The sequence below is a fragment of the Ascaphus truei genome, chromosome 1 (assembly GCF_040206685.1).
Source record: "Ascaphus truei isolate aAscTru1 chromosome 1, aAscTru1.hap1, whole genome shotgun sequence".
Taxonomy (NCBI): Eukaryota; Metazoa; Chordata; class Amphibia; order Anura; family Ascaphidae; genus Ascaphus; species Ascaphus truei.
In genome coordinates, this window is record NC_134483.1 from 321,033,119 (window position 1) to 321,049,218 (window position 16,100).

Below are 16,100 nucleotides of genomic sequence, written 5' to 3' on the forward strand. Positions count from 1 at the left end.
ACTGGCCATAACAAAATTATCGGCTCCGAAACCTGCCGAAATCAAGCACTTATCGGCGCTTACTGAATCTGAAACCCAATTTTGGCTATAAAATGCCGAAAAATACTTTATCAACGCTTACTGCATGAGGCCCTTAGACCGTGGCGGCTTTGAGAGTCTCCGGTAGATTGTTCCAGTTGTGAGGTGCACAGTAAGAGACGGAGGAGGAAATGCACCGCTTAGTAAATGTGGGCAATGATATTTGACTGAGAAAGTTTAAGTTCATCTAGATATTGAGGGTAGTCTCGCTTGCATTAAACCACAGCAGAGAACACAAAAGCAAAGGGAGAAACTCTGCTTGTAAACTTGTCAAATAAAGAAAAACATTATCCAAATACGTCAATGCAGAGGACACTGCAAGAGAACTGTGACAAATGAATTTGTTATGTTGCATGGTCTATTGAATGTCACTTAAGACACACAATAATAGATATTTGTTTCTTTTATTAATAGTCCCGGAGTCAGTCACGCACCACCCTAAATCAGAGCACCAAGCGAAAGGTATGTGAAGCTTTTCTGTATTGTAAAATTGTCTGGTACCATATGAGCATGGTTTTATGATTTCAATTACGTGATTTTTTCTTGCACAGCTATGAGCAATGGTTATTTAGGGATTTGTACAGTAGTCATGGTTTGTAAAGAGGCCACATAATAGTGCTCCAGTATTTCTATTTTGGTTTAAGTTATTATTGTGAATTCTATTAAGTTGTTGAGAGCACAAATGGGATTTCTCTCAATATATGCAATGTAGCACAATTGGATCACAAATGAACACTCAGCACATTACTTTGCTAGCACAAAATATATGATAAGGGACCATATACAAAATATAATCAACATCCATACATAGCATATATAGCAAATCTCTGGGGTTCAAGGTAAGAAAAACATATAACTAAGGACTCCAACATGCCTTTAAACAAACCCCAATTAAAACAAAATATAATGAATGTATAGATCCTTGGTAAAGGGATGTTGCTCGAATATCACCTTACCTTTGGTTTTCCCTTATATTTTATTTCACATGGGTTTTGCTTTGAATGCCTTTTTGCTTTACATGTTTGGGTTTTCGGAAGGATCTTCCTTTATTATATATTTTTGTTCTGTTATACTTTTGATCCTCTGAGATATTACACACATACACACGCACAAACACACACACACATGTATATATATATAGATAGATAGATAGATAGATAGATAGATAGATAGATAGATAGATAGATAGATAGATAGATATAGATGCTGTTTACATTTTTATATGGTTAATTTCAAGATACGTTGTGCTATCAAAACAATGTTTCTCGTGTGTGTGCTTTTGTGACACAGCAGTGCAACATCACATGATTGTGGGGTTAAGCATTTTAGCTTTCTGCAGTACATTGTTTGTAGTGGTATTCTATTCATGGGAGAATTGCACTTGGGTTGACATTTGCACCACAATCAAACTTTTCCTAAGTATCTGATTTTTTATTTTATAGATTATTTTCCCCCCTGAGCATCCCAATCATATCCTACCTCCTAATGGTTAAGTTGTTGACGTTAATGCAATTTTTTAAAGAGCTGTACATAATTAAATAGGGTGAAAATAATATAGGGCAACATATGCAACTGATTTGTGTACTCATTCAAGAGCTGGAATATTTGTATCAATACGCCTTGGGATAATTATACCAGCATCGCCTTATTGGAATTTACAGTATCTGGCCACTCCTACATTCACTTTTGATTTGCATTTACTATGTAATCTAAGATGATATTTTTATTTTTAAAGTACCATGCTGCCTATTATAGGTTTGAATATGTTAGGTAAGTAAACTAGCAGGTAAATCATTGTCATTATATTTGCAGCTTTATGGACTTCTCGTTTGTATACTGATTTAAACTGAGGGAATAATTAGATGTGTATTATTAAGAGGACTTCATATGTATTGACTGAAATAGATCGTTCCTAAATACAATATGTGCATATATTTCAGACTGTTAGGTTTTCCAAGAGACAAGAGTAGAGGTGTTAGTAGATGACATCTTACAGTAGAGGAGAGGAGTATTGTCACAAGTGTTATCAAATAGGCGCTAGAAAACTAGAAATTACAAGTCTTCACTTCAAAGGCAGTGGAAGATATTTATTTATTTAGTCCCCAGTGCTCTTTCTACTAAGCTTCTCCTTCAGTAGCTTCCATACTTTTCAAGTACTGTATATCCGGGGAAGGAACCTGAAGATAACATGATATACTGAAGATCACACAAAAGCTAAGGGCTTAAAACAAGGACCGAAACCCATAAACTAATACTATATATGTAACTGTGCCACAATACTACATCTGTGGCAAGGATAAAGAAATTCTCCCTTTTAGATAATTACAAGATTGTAAAAATACTGAAGTAATTTTAAATACTAATGCATTTCAGAGTGAGAAGGATCTATGCCTGATCATTTTTCCCATGCCTGAGCAAAGTAGCCAGCAAGAGTGATTTGCATGTGAAGTGGTCTCCGCAGAAGAAAATCAGAAACAGGCATTGCTAGCGACTAGTACATCTGAAAATGACCAGAATAAGGAAAGGACACTTCTGGAAAACATATTACTTACTCATCAAAATGAAAAGTACAGTATGTAGCTACACTGCAGACATCGCATGGTTTTCTGGCCTCTTCTGGAAGATTAATGTAATTAATCTGTGTGTGTGTGTATATTGTATGTCTGTCATCAGAATATTCAGTGATTTGTTTCTCCTTTTCCGTAATCTGACCCATTGTACTATCTTCTTGCACCACTTCTGTTCTTACAGTTCTGCCATTAGCTACAGTCTAAACCATCTTTTTTATATTCCTTTATTACAAAGAAATCTGAAATATTTATTTCCACCCTCTAATTAACATTCCTTGACTTTCCTTCTTCATCCAGTTATCTGAACAGTCTCTTTTTGTCTTCATACTCCTGCAACCATATTATGGGCGTCTTCTCCTTTATTCTCTAAAACGTACAGATGTAGCTCAACTCATCTTCTCCAGAAACAGCAAACTGATTTTATTTTGCTGCTTATTGAAGATGGAGTCACGACTTTCCAATTTTCATTAACCTTCAGACTGCAGGTTACTGGAAAACTGAAATTTGGCAAATCACACTCATGAGGAAAGTAAAATGGACTAGATCTGTAGAGTGTTCCTTAAACACTGTCAATAACATAGACAGTTTCTAACAAGCCAGCTTCCCACTACTAGGAAGAAAAGTTCAGAAATAAGAACGACTAAAAATACATACCGGATATTACTAATAATATGGGATATTGTACTATAGAATAAAACAAAAGGCAAAAAGCCTGTGCGCTACATCCAATATGACAAAATATATAGTTAAATACTTATCACTTTATACTCTCATAAGCAAGGGTCATTTAGTTCAATTCTTTGACCAAAGTATTTAAAGCTACAACCACATTGTGGTATGGCCCATCTGTAGGTCCTAACACTGCTGTACCTGCAAAAAGCTCTCATAACCTCTCTAATGGAGGGAGAGCGGTCTGAATAGACTGATCATTTACAGGTGCCTAGCAAGAACTGCCATAAAAAAGGTGGGATGGGTGAGCTTGAAAAAAGGGGAGAGGGGTCACAAACCTCCAAATTGTTTACCAACTGAAATGTACAAACACACACAGCCCTTTCAATCTCAGATCCCAAATCAATCCTATTAGCACTCCTTTTCACACAAATATATATATATGTGTGTGGATGTTGTAGAATAAAGCAAGAATTTATAAGCAGGGTAATGAGTCTATGATGCTTTCTCCTTGAGCGATGGAGCTTCTTGGTATGTGTACATGGAGCTGGAACTGCATATTCATTTTATTATTTTCTACTGGACACGAGAGTGATTTTATAATAAAAGTTACAAACGTAACTGAAAATGATACTAAAGACTATGTTATTTCAAGGTACATGTTAGAAGAAATTCATGAGCAGAAGAACCGAAAACACAGTGTGCTATTTCCATTAGAGTCTCTTATGTGTGCCAGCCACATTCCCCACCCGTCTCCTTATAAATCTCTTTGGCATATCTATTTAGAGCTTTCCCATCAGGTAGGTGATTGTCGGTGCCTGCTCAGATTGTGGTGCCTCGTAAAAATGTAACAAGCTCTGGTGTCAGAGCACTCCTGCTGCTGAATCTCTGAGCTCTTCATTATTGGCTCATCAGCCCGGCATGCCTGCAGGGTTCTAATGAAAGTGCTCCCAGGGAAGCAAGTCTCCTGTGAAAAGCATGAGGAGATGAGGATATTATTATACAATTTCCCTTTTCCATGTTGTAATCTTAATGTTTGTTGCAAAACTAGCATTAACTGGTTATGATGACTGCACAAAGTCTCTCTTCACAGTACAGTATAATCGGATAATGTGCGAAAAACACTGACAGATCATTAGAAAGAAACATAATAATGAAGATAATGCAAACCTTTTTTTGTAGTTTGTTACTGTATCTAACACCTTCCATCTGTCTTAATATGTAACAATTATAAAACAAGTTGTAGCAGACTTTAAAAAGTAATCTGTCATTATTTTTATTGTGAAAATGAGTACAGTATACACATTTATTTTTACAGGCTAGGGCAATGGATGGATCACAGCCAGAACATTCAGACAAAGTAGTACAGTACAAATAGAGATGGGGCAAATTATTTTGGGAAAGTTTCATAAAACATTTGACAAATATTCAAGGACTTAGTTCCTGACTGGCAACAGTTTCTTGGAGGTAAGTGGCCCCTCCTCTCAGAGCTCACCCCTCCCCACCTTTTTAACTTGGGAGGTACTAGCATCTTTCTGAATGGACAGGACTCACTGTGGTTGCTTCCGCTCATACAGAGATAAAAGGAAGGGTTCACAGTACAGTATTAGTGTTAAGACCTGCATTCATTTTGGTTATACCGTGACGTGGTATGCAGGCTTATGACGTTTTGGCCAAAGGGTTTAACTAAATAACCAAGTAAATATTATTATTATTATTGAAGTATTTAAACTTGATACTATATATTATTGGATGTAGCATTGGGCACCCCTGTCTTTTGTTTAAATATTCAAGGACGTTGGTGAAATGTTTCCAATATTTGCATACAAAATCTAGAAGCACACTTTTTTTTAGCATACAGTACTGTATAAATAAACAAGAAGCTTTTGCTTTAACTTTTTACTGATCTACAGTGTTCTTAAAAAGTTGTGGAAACCTTCACAAATTAAACCAAAACAGGTTTTTATTTCCCTAGTTTACAAAGCCACTTAATGCAGTAGATACATGCGTACTAAGAATAAAATCACAGCTTCCAATGTTAGGATTGTATGTATATCATTTTTACAAACATTAAAATGCAATTGCAATACAGGAAATATAATAATACTGATGCAAAAAGCACATCAAAACATAAGTGCAACATTGGGAGAAAGTAGTCCCTGCCAGGAAGGACTTACAAACTAATCAGCATGTGAGGGGACTAACAGAAACAGTAGACGTACATTTAAGTGCATTGATTAGAGAAGGGGTAAGTAAGCTTGGAGGAATGACATTTTCTGGCGAGGGCGCGGTGCTTACATAGGCATTGTGCTCTTCCCCAAAACATTTAAATTAAATGCCGGATAAGCGCGTGCTAGGCCTCTGTTACTCCCTTACCGGATCTCTGGTGGCCATGGCAATGCAACGTCACATGACAAGGTAATAGGAGAGGCGTGAGCAGGGAGGTTGGCAGACACAGACTAAAAACTTTGCGCACCCCTGGATTAGAATGTGTATAGAAGCATACTTATTATAACAGGGACTTAACCCCTGTCTAAATAAGGCTTCAATATAAGACTCTAGTGGTCTGAGGAATCCAGCAGGGAGCTGGTTAATTGCTGCTAGTCAATTAACCAGAATGGAGACAAAAAACAGCGCACAACGCAAAATCGTGAAGTATGAAAAGTACAAAAGTGTATTAAAATAAGGGTAAACTATAAATAACACTGTTTTCACCAGTAGAGTTTTTTTTAGCTGCGCAAAATATATTTTTCTTTTCTCAGTCAATTAACCGGTCTCTCCCTGGCTAATCAGACAGGTTGAAAAGCCTCCTGCTGGGAACTGGCACAGAGGGGCCTATGCTATAAGCGTTCATAAAAAAAATTGCCAGGCTGTTTAATTCGCCAGTTTTGTGGGTGTTGCTATCATGGTAATCAGAAAGCCTTGATTACCTGACATAGCAAAATTCCCAAACCGGCGAGTAGCCGGTGACGTGATGATCGCCTTTCTGAAAAGGCAAAATCTGGCGATTTGTTTTAGCTGCAGAGAGCTGCACAGAGAGAGAGCCGCCTCTCCCTGTGCATATTTCGCCAGAGATCGATGTGTTTTAATATTCATTTTAATAATAGTGTAGATGATCAGGGGGTCTCCGGAGCAGAACCGCATTGATTTGAGGTCTGAGACCCCCTGCTTCCCGCGAAACCGGCACCCCATAATGGGGCCTGTATCTCCTATGTATTTTATTCCCATGGTCACGTGACGTGAAACATTGAAATGCGTAGGAGATCCCGGCACCCCATAATGGGGCCTGTATCACGGGAAGCAGGGGGTTCCCGGACCTCAAATCAACACAGTTCTGCTCCGGAGACCCCCTGCTCAATCTCTTGATACCACACGCAAGTAAAATCCTTTTTAAGCTTATCCAACAACGCTTGAGTAGAACCATCGATGTGGAAATGCCAGATGTGCAAGCTAGCTTCCGAAAAGGCAGAGGCACCCTGATCACATTGCCAACCATCGATAGATTATGGAAAAAAACAGGGAGTATCAGTAAGATCTCTACATGTGTTTAATTGATTATTTGAAGGCGTTCAATGTAATTGAGCACAACAAGCTCTGGACCTGCCTGAAGGAAATGGGCACACCACCACACCTGACCAAACTAATAAGATCACTCTATCAAGATCAAGAAGCTACATTCAGAACGCTACAGTATACGGAGACACGGATTGATTCAAGATCGGAAAGGGCATACGCCAAGGATACATTCTATCACCAGCAGCTTTCAACATATATGCAGAAGCTGTCATGCAGCGAGCAAGTAGAAATGGAGAGAGAAGGTCCGGTGCAACAGCAAACAGCCAAAATGACGTCAGATCCGAAGTAGAACAAAATTAACTTTATTGATGTAGACACACACTTGTAAAACAGCAGACTGCAGCACAGCCTCCTCCTCTACGCGTTTCACGCTGTACTAGCGCTTCGTCTGGGACTTGTTCTACTTCGGATCTGACGTCATTTTGGCTGTTTGCTGTTGCACCAGACCTTCTCTCCATTTCTACATGCTCATCTTGCCGGATGCACGCTGCAGGAAGGGCTACCAAGGAGCTACACGACCCAGGACGGAAGAGCTGACAGGGGTAAGATCACCTTTCTTTACCCCTGAGCCCCGACCACTCTAGCGGTCTTTTGATGCCCTGTATGCCTCCCTTCCAGCCATTTACACCACTGAGTGTTTGAATCATTTGGCGGGTTGCCTGAGCGCATGACAGCAACATACCCTTGCATGCAGCGAGCAAGCCTGGATGAGACCAAGATTGGCATGAAAATTTGCGGCAGAAACATCAACAACCTCCGAAATGCTGACGATACCACCCTGCTGGCTGAAAACAAGAAGGATATCGAACATCTGATCATGAAAGTCAAAGAAGAAAGTGAGAAGGTTGGACTGCGCCTGAACATTAAGAAGACAAAGATCATGACAGCAGCAAATAAGGCAAACGTTAATATCAAGATCAACAATGAAGAAATTGAAGTGGTGGAAAATGTCATATTTCTTGGCTCCAAAATTGATTGTGATGGCGGCTACACCCTGTGATCAAGAGACGACTGACACTGGGAAGAAATGCGATGGTCAGTATGAACAACATCTGTAAGAGTAAAGACATCAGCCTGGCAACCAAATGCAGATTGGTCAGTGCGATCGTTATCCCAATAGCAACATATGGCTGCGAAACCTGCCCTCTGAGAAAGGCAGACAGGCAAAAGATTGATGCCTTTCAACTGTGGTGCTGGAGACATCTGCTACGCAATCCATGGACAGCCAGAATAACAAACCAAGCAGTTCTGGAATGGATCAAACTGAAAATCTCACTGGAGGCCAAGATAACAAAGTAAAAGCTCTCCTACTTTGGTCACATTATGTGAAGCAAGTCGCTTGAGAAGGACGTCATACTTGGAATGATTGGTGGCAAAAGAGGAAGAGGCACCCAAGAACTCGCTGGCTAGATACCATCAAGGAAGATACTGGACTGACCACAGCAGAATTGAAAGAAGCTGTGAGAGATCGGAAGACATGGAGAACACTGATACATAGAGTGGCCGAGAGTCCTATTCGACTGAACGGATAAGGAAGGAACGATTGCCCATTGACTGATAATGTATTAATCTATGCCCCTTTAGGGTATAGATAAATATAGTGACAGCCAATGCATTTTTTGCTTGTTTTCTATTGATTATAATTTTTTCTTTTTGATTTTATTGTTTGGATTCAATTGTTTGGAATTTGGATGGCTTGTTTTTAGTACATTTTAGGATTGGTTAGCGTTTTAAATTAATTATTTGTTTTGTTGGCTACTGGTTTAAATTCATTAATTGTTTTGTTGGCTGGTGCTTTTATTTATTTAATTGGTTGGCTAGTGCTTTTATTTAGTTAATTGGTTGGCTAGTGTTTTTATTTATTGAATTGAGGTGTTTAGGTGCTTGTGTATATCTTTTATTATTGTGTATGTGTGGCCTTCATGCTTTTTTATTAGGGCGACCATTGACTGCTATAGTGGCCTATCATGCCCATGTTATATGGGTATGATGTACCACTATTCCAATCAATGGGTATAGGGTGGGTATAATGGTCCCAGGGTGCGTGGTTAGGCCTCATGGGTGGGCAGCATGGGAGGGTGGGTTAACCCCTTAATTACTATAGCGGTTATTAACCGCTAAGGGGATTAAGGGGTTAGGGGCCATTAGATTGTTTTTTTTCTTGAATTTTTTCTGCCAACGGAGGACATGGACCTGGAGTATGCTGATGAGGATGCCCTTCATGATGGCAGGGGTAAGTAGAAAGTTTTATTTACTTTATTTATGCTGGCTGGCTAATGTTTTATTTTATGATGGGCAACGGCATTTTTTTATTTTTTGTCTTCATTTTCTGCATTAATATGCTTTATTTTTTATTCATTATGGTTTAAAATGATGTAATCATTTTTTCATTATTAATAGTATTTCATTTAACTTTTTTCTTTTAAGTTATTTATTATTCATATATACACATTATATATATTATCATTTATATCCATTCATCAATCAGTGAGTCACTGGAGAATAAGCAAGGTATATTGTTATATACACACACATTTTGTTTTTAGTCACAGGCTATATTTATTTTTATTCTTCACTTGCCTTAAATTAATTTGTTGTTGTTTAGTCTGGTGCCTCTGCATTCTTTAATGTGGTTAAGTGGATGTAGTCTTTGTTTGTATCACATGACCCTATTCATTAGGTATATGCTAGTGTTCAATTACTACTATTTGAGTCTACTATTTTTTCTTCTGCGCCTGCTCTTGTAGCAGGGGGCGGATTCTGACTTCAGTACTGGTATTGGAGGGTTCTGTATGTGAGTTATAGAATTGCTTTTCTTTTTTTGAACCTCTTGTCGCTCCGTCTTCTTTTCCAGAGCAGCACTGATGTCAGGAAACAGTTCAGAACAATGCGCATGCGTTTTGGGATGGATGTCATGATGTCACCACGCTGTCTTTGGCGCGAAATTGAGCACGGAACTGAAGTTTAAAAGACTGCAAGGCACTAGTAATTTTAACTCCTTGATAAAGTACTTATAGTACGAGACGCGTAGTAGGCTCTTCCTCTATGCTTTTGTTATTCCAATAAATTATTTTTTGCATTATATGGATCTTCTCCTGGCTCTTTTTGGCTTTGCACTACTCCTTACGTCTCAACTCTAGCCACCGAGGAAGCAGCCATTCAATTTACTAGAAGTGTTGAGGCTCCTGGAGCAGGACTTTCCCACGCTTACAACTAGGAGCACCACAAAAAAAGAACTAAAAGGGGTTGCAGGAAACCTCGTTGCTGGTGAGCCAGCGGAGACGGGGAATATCGCTATTATGTTCTGTTCCCCTTGTTTGTAAACTGGTGTCTGTTTTGGGAGGAAAATGTGTCAGGACATTGGAGGTAAAAATCTTGGGAAACGGGCAGAAGACAAGAATAGTCTTGCCCTGGGAAATTTCCGGTCCAGTTGGCAAAAAAGTGTTTTTGGGGGCAGCATGGCTTCAGTCCAACTTATCTGTGCATACTGGTATATATATAAAAAAAGGTTTCAATGCTCAGTCATTAAATACTTTCTGTACAATCTTTATTATTTGCTTATATGTGACTAGAACAGTGGTTTTCTATTTTTTTTGTTAGGGAACCCCAGAATTTGATTGTAAAATTCTGGGGAACCCGAATCCTTGCCCGCTGTCTCTCCCACCCCCCAATTGCCCCTGACCTCACCCCCCCAGTCACACCCCACCCCTGATCATCCCGTCTCTTGCTCCCCCCCCCCGTGGATCGACATTATCCACCTCTCAATTGCACACACACACTCGCCCTCTCACTTACAAACACTCCCCCTCTCACTTACACACACACACCCTCTTACTTACACACACACACCTGAGAGAGCGCATTCTTACCTGATCCTTCCTCTCGATCCTGTCAGCCGGAAGTTGACGCGACTTCCTGCGCCGACCGAGCAGTCAGAGGAAGGATTGGAGTGAGTGGGCAACTGCTGCTTCTAAGGTCTGGAGCCGCCATGCTACCGGGCTTGGGATAGCCAGGAGAGATGTCCCAGCTCTCCCGTCCTGGTGGCCATGGGACCCCTGTGGGTTGCTTACAGATTAAAAGAGGTCCATTGGACAATAAATACATCTGGGTTACACTAGATGTAATATCTCTTTACTCTATTATTAGACACATCTCTTTACTCTATTATTAGACATGACCAGGGATTGGCGGCTGTCTGCCATACTGTGGAGAATCCAGACATCTCTATTTTTCAATCCACTTTAATTAATACATTAGCAGTCAATGTGCAATGAAAAACATACAAATAAAAAAAATACAATCATAAAACCTGTAAAATTACAATTACATAAATTCAATATTTCTTACCTTTAGAAGCGTTGACCCTCCGAATCCCGGCGTATCAGGAAGCTCTCGTACCGCGACGTCATTAAAGTAAATCCAACGCCATCCACCTTGAAGATCCGGAACAGATAACAAAATTCTTCTTTTATCTTCTATCACTGTCTTCTCTCTGTATCTGTCATTATTTCTTTATTTTCTGTAATCTTCTATCTTCATCTGTCAATCCAAAACCCAATAGTAAATCCCAAACAGGATGTTCTCTCGTCATCTTCTTCCTGTTAAATGAGACGTCAAGGTCTTATATAGGGCCTGTGACATCACATTTTCAGGTCAGATGGTACATCTCCATTCTCTTTTTTTTTTGTTAAGGATGTGACGTCCTCTACAAGGAAGGTAAGTCACATCCTTAAAACCACATGGCTATATCACATAGTATTACAGCCAATGGGATTGAAGACAATCCCATTGGTTGCTGTACCATGTGATAGGTTACATTAGTTCAAAAAGACATCACTTTAAGGAATGATGCCACATCCTTTTGAACTACTGCAACCTATCACGGGGGGGGGGGTGGGTGGACGGTGTATTTATTGCAATGTATTCCCCCCCAAAATTTTGCAACAGGATTGGTACCACAGGTCAGCGGGGACCCGCAGGGACCACCGAAGGACCCCTGGACACCCACGGGGACAACTTGAGGACCCCCAGACACCAGCGGGGATACAGGAGAGCCCCCAAACACCTGCGGGGACCACCCGAGGGCCCAAAGACACATGAGGGGAACACCCGGGGGCCCACAGACACCAGCGGGGACAACCTGAGGGCACCCAGACATCCGCAGGAACCACCGGGGGTCCCATGTGGGTCCCCCAGACACCAACGGGGACGACCTGGAGGCCAACGGACACTCGCGGGGACCCCCGCTGCCTCTGGTATCAATCCTGTGTATAATAAAATAAAAAATGCTTTTATGTGGGGGCACAGGGTTGGGTGGGTTGTGTATTGGTGGTTAGTACATATTGTAATGTTTATTGGGGCCAGAGGGGGTGATAGAATGGCCAAGTACCCGCTTCACTCCCCCCCTCTGCCCCCAATAAAGCTGCTGTTGTTCCTTAACTCCTTCATTGCCTTAGTGGTTAGTCGCTAAGGTAATGAAGTTGCCATTAAGTTGCCAGTTTTTATTGCATGGGATTTATGCCGGGGGGCTCCAGTGCTGATATTCATGGATATCAACTCATTTTTGTTCTAAGTCCCCTCTCACTGCTTCTCGGCAGCTTCTCACCACCCTTCTGCCAATTTTTCCTGGCGGGATGATTTTGAGAGGAAATCTCTATTCTAGAGCGGCGATTAGCCTCACTAAGCTAATTGGGGCTACTAGAAATGCATGAGTTACAAAACCTGCCGATAAGTGGCTTCTCGCTGGTCGTTAGGCGATTTATTTTTTCTCTGAAAAAAAAATTGCCGAAAAGGGCTTTTATCGCCGACTTATCAGTGCTTACTGAATTGCAGTAGACCTTTTGGGCGAAAAGGCCTCAATAAGTGGCTTTTCGGTTCTTCGTGCAGTGGCCCCTATGTCTTTTAGCTTCCAAGGACAGATCTGATTGGTAACTATATTTCCGTTTCTTAGGTTAACATTGAAAGAGAGCAACTTGAAAATCCACTGGCAGTCCAGAAGTGACAGGTGCTAATTTATGACCAGAATGACTCATTTCAATTTGTATCCAACAACAATACACATGGATGCATTGTGACATTAATAGCTGAGCATAAAGGTATAGTGGATGATGAATTGTCGAATGTGTAAGTGCAGGGATTTTCCAACAGTGAGAGATCTGTTGAATGACCACAGGATAATGGAATGACGAACCCTTGCAACAAAAGGTACTCTGTCAATATATACTAAGCACATTTATAATGGCCACAATGCACGCTGTAGAACACTTTGTAATCACACCAGAGCTATTCATAAGATGGTCACATTACATCTGAGTGATAGAATACTTTTTTTTTTACCAGCAGATATTGCTCTCTCTAAAAAGAACATTTCACGAGTAGATATGTGTTTAGTTCTCCAAGGCAGTGAGAACAATGTACAAAATATGGACAATCATTGATACTGTATTTTTAGATACCACGTACCAATAAATTGCACAGTATGGGGCCTATTCTATAAGCCTTCATAACCTACTTATCGAGGCCTTTTCGCCCAAAATGCCTACTGCTATTCAGAAAGCCTCAATAAGTGGGCGATAAAGGCATGAATCGACAATTTTTTCAGCCGTCCAAAAAAAAATCACCGGTTGAGCGGCGATAAGCCACTTATCGGCAGGTTCTGAAACTCGTGGAATTCTAGTAGCTTCAATTAGTTTAATCGAGGCCAATGACGGTTCTAGAATGGCGAGTTTCTCCCAAAATCCTCACATCAGGAAAAGTTGGTGCGAGGCTGTGGAGAACCTGCTGAGAAGCGACGATACAGGATGAAGAAAAAAAATGCTTTTTTTCCTGCTTCGGATTGATGCCAAGAGTCTCCGGAGCTGATACCCATTAATATCAGCACCGGAGGCCCCCAGCATGAATTCCATGCAATAAAAATGCATTTACAGACAACTTCATTACCTTAGCGTCTGCACACTAAGGCAATTAAGGGGTTTACTACCAGTGCCATGTGTATTGTGGGTAGTGGGGGTGGGTGAAGGTGGTATTTGGCCCTTGGTGGGTGTTTAGGCCTTGCAGGAGGGTTGCGGGAGGAGTTAACCCCTTCATTACCTTTGTGGTTAATACCGCTAACCTCTAATACGGTTAACCTCTCCCGCTACCACCCGGTAGGCCTGAACATCCATCCTTGGGGATACTACCCCTTTACCCAATCCCTCTACCCATAATAAAAAAAAAATACAACAGTCCTACTACCCACCTCCTCTACCCCCAACAACCCCCCACAACACATACAGTACAGTAATGGGCAAAATAACTATTATTCACATAGGGATAATAGCTAATTTGCCCATTTGAAAATCAAACATTAGCTAGCCAGCATAAAGTAAATAAAACTTTCTACTTACCTCTGCCATCATGAAGTGCATCCTCATCAGCATACTCCAGGTCCATGTCCTCCGTTGCCAGCAACAGTACATGAAAAAATATAATATAATGGCCTCCCAACTCCTTAATCACCTTAGCGATTACTAAGCGCTATAGTAATTAAGGGGTTAACCCCCATCCCCCGCTACCCACCATGTAGGCCTAACCACCCTCCTAAGGGCCAATATACCCACCCTCTACCCATTGATTGGCACAGTGGTATACCATACCCATATAATATGGGCATGATAAGTCACTAGAGCACTCAATGGTCAACCTAATACTGGGTAATCTCCAGTGGCTTGAGATGTTGAAGGATGAATTCCCAGGATCCTTGCGTAAATTGGGAATACTAGAGAGAACAGTAGCAGAGCACAAACTAAAACCAAAAACGGAGTATATATGCACTCACAATGTAGTGTAATAGATAAATTAGGGCACATCAAGGGGAATCCCTGTTGTAAGGCAGATACACCAACGAGGAAGCCTCTATTCTCCTCCAGGTGTGTGTCCTTTCCTTCCTGGACACTAAACCAGGTGATGTGTCGCAGCCTGTAACTCTTTGATAAAGCGCCCTGTGCGTGAAACATATCAGAATGTCTCTAGGAACTCTGCCCTATGTTCTTTTAATCAATAAACCATTATAAAGAAGACCCTCGTGTCCTGTTTTGCACTTGGTGGGCTGTTCTCCGGTTCCTCCATTGATCCACACAATGGAACACAATCTACATGTAACGGTGTTTCAGACTTGGCTGACCCACCCAATCTCACATTGGCCCCTGTGGTCTAACCAGTCCCCATTACATGGTTGTGTCTGGTGGTGCACCTGTTGGCAACAGGACTCCTGAGTCTCCCGCATGATGTTTTGTGGGGAATGTCAACCCAGACAGGCATCTCAGGTAGTGTGCTAGAGTCCTACCTACATACAGTGCAGGGCCTCCACCTCATCAGGATCTCTGCATCCGCAAGGAGATAGTTCTGATGAGGAACTCCTCTGTGGTGCCTTCCTATGTGGAGTAACTTCACACTCACACATTGGGGTTCTTGTGAACAAGGGCATCTTTATTGATGTATAGGCAGACTGCCCCTCACAGCAAACAGCTTAGCTGCTCATCTTCTTCAGAACTCTCCTTTCAGAAGATCTGCCCTCCCAATGGAGTTGGATCACCTCTCCCCTCAGGGAGATCACCACCTGTGCCAGGTCCCTGGACACAGTGTAGGCCCTGCCAGCCTTACTGCTGCAGGTCAGACTATTTGCTGCAGAATCACTCTTAATTATCACTCTTGACCTTGAACATGCGAGGGCAACCTCCATGATTGATGCTGGTAATCCTGTATACTTACCAGGGTTACTGCCAGCATGAGAGAGAACTGTATACCATTTTTTACCACACGGCTACATAAATAAGATGAGACACACTTACTTGGGACCTGGGGTAAGAAACTAAACTTTCCTAGCTATTTGGCACATTAACAAGTCTTTAGTTGACCGGGACTTAGCCCGAAATGCCCTGGAATCCAAATTGTGACGAAGTTCCAGACGCCACCGCTCCCTTCTCTCCGGAGGACTTGAAATTGCTTTACCGGGACTTAGCTCCAAACGACCTGGAACTAAAATTGGCTTGAAATCCCAGTCGCGACTGCTACGTTCAATTCTCAGAAATTGGTCAGCAGCACGTGAGAGGTTCAGCCAATGAGGGTGAACCGCTCATGGTCATGCCTCCACGTATCCGGTCGCATAGCCAGCACTATAAGCGCAGCCTATGGAGTATCAGATACAATGTAGATACATTTGACTCCACC

The 16,100-nt window shown here is 41.3% G+C and overlaps 1 protein-coding gene across 1 annotated transcript in view; it reads left to right on the forward strand.

Annotated features, from left to right (window-relative positions):
* RASGEF1B (RasGEF domain family member 1B) overlaps positions 1 to 16,100 on the forward strand; it is a 629,898-nt gene that overhangs the window by 194,729 nt on the left and 419,069 nt on the right. The window contains exon 2 of the mRNA XM_075606466.1: positions 493 to 540. Coding sequence (XP_075462581.1) covers positions 493 to 540 — 48 coding nt within the window. The remainder of the gene's footprint in view (positions 1 to 492; positions 541 to 16,100) is intronic.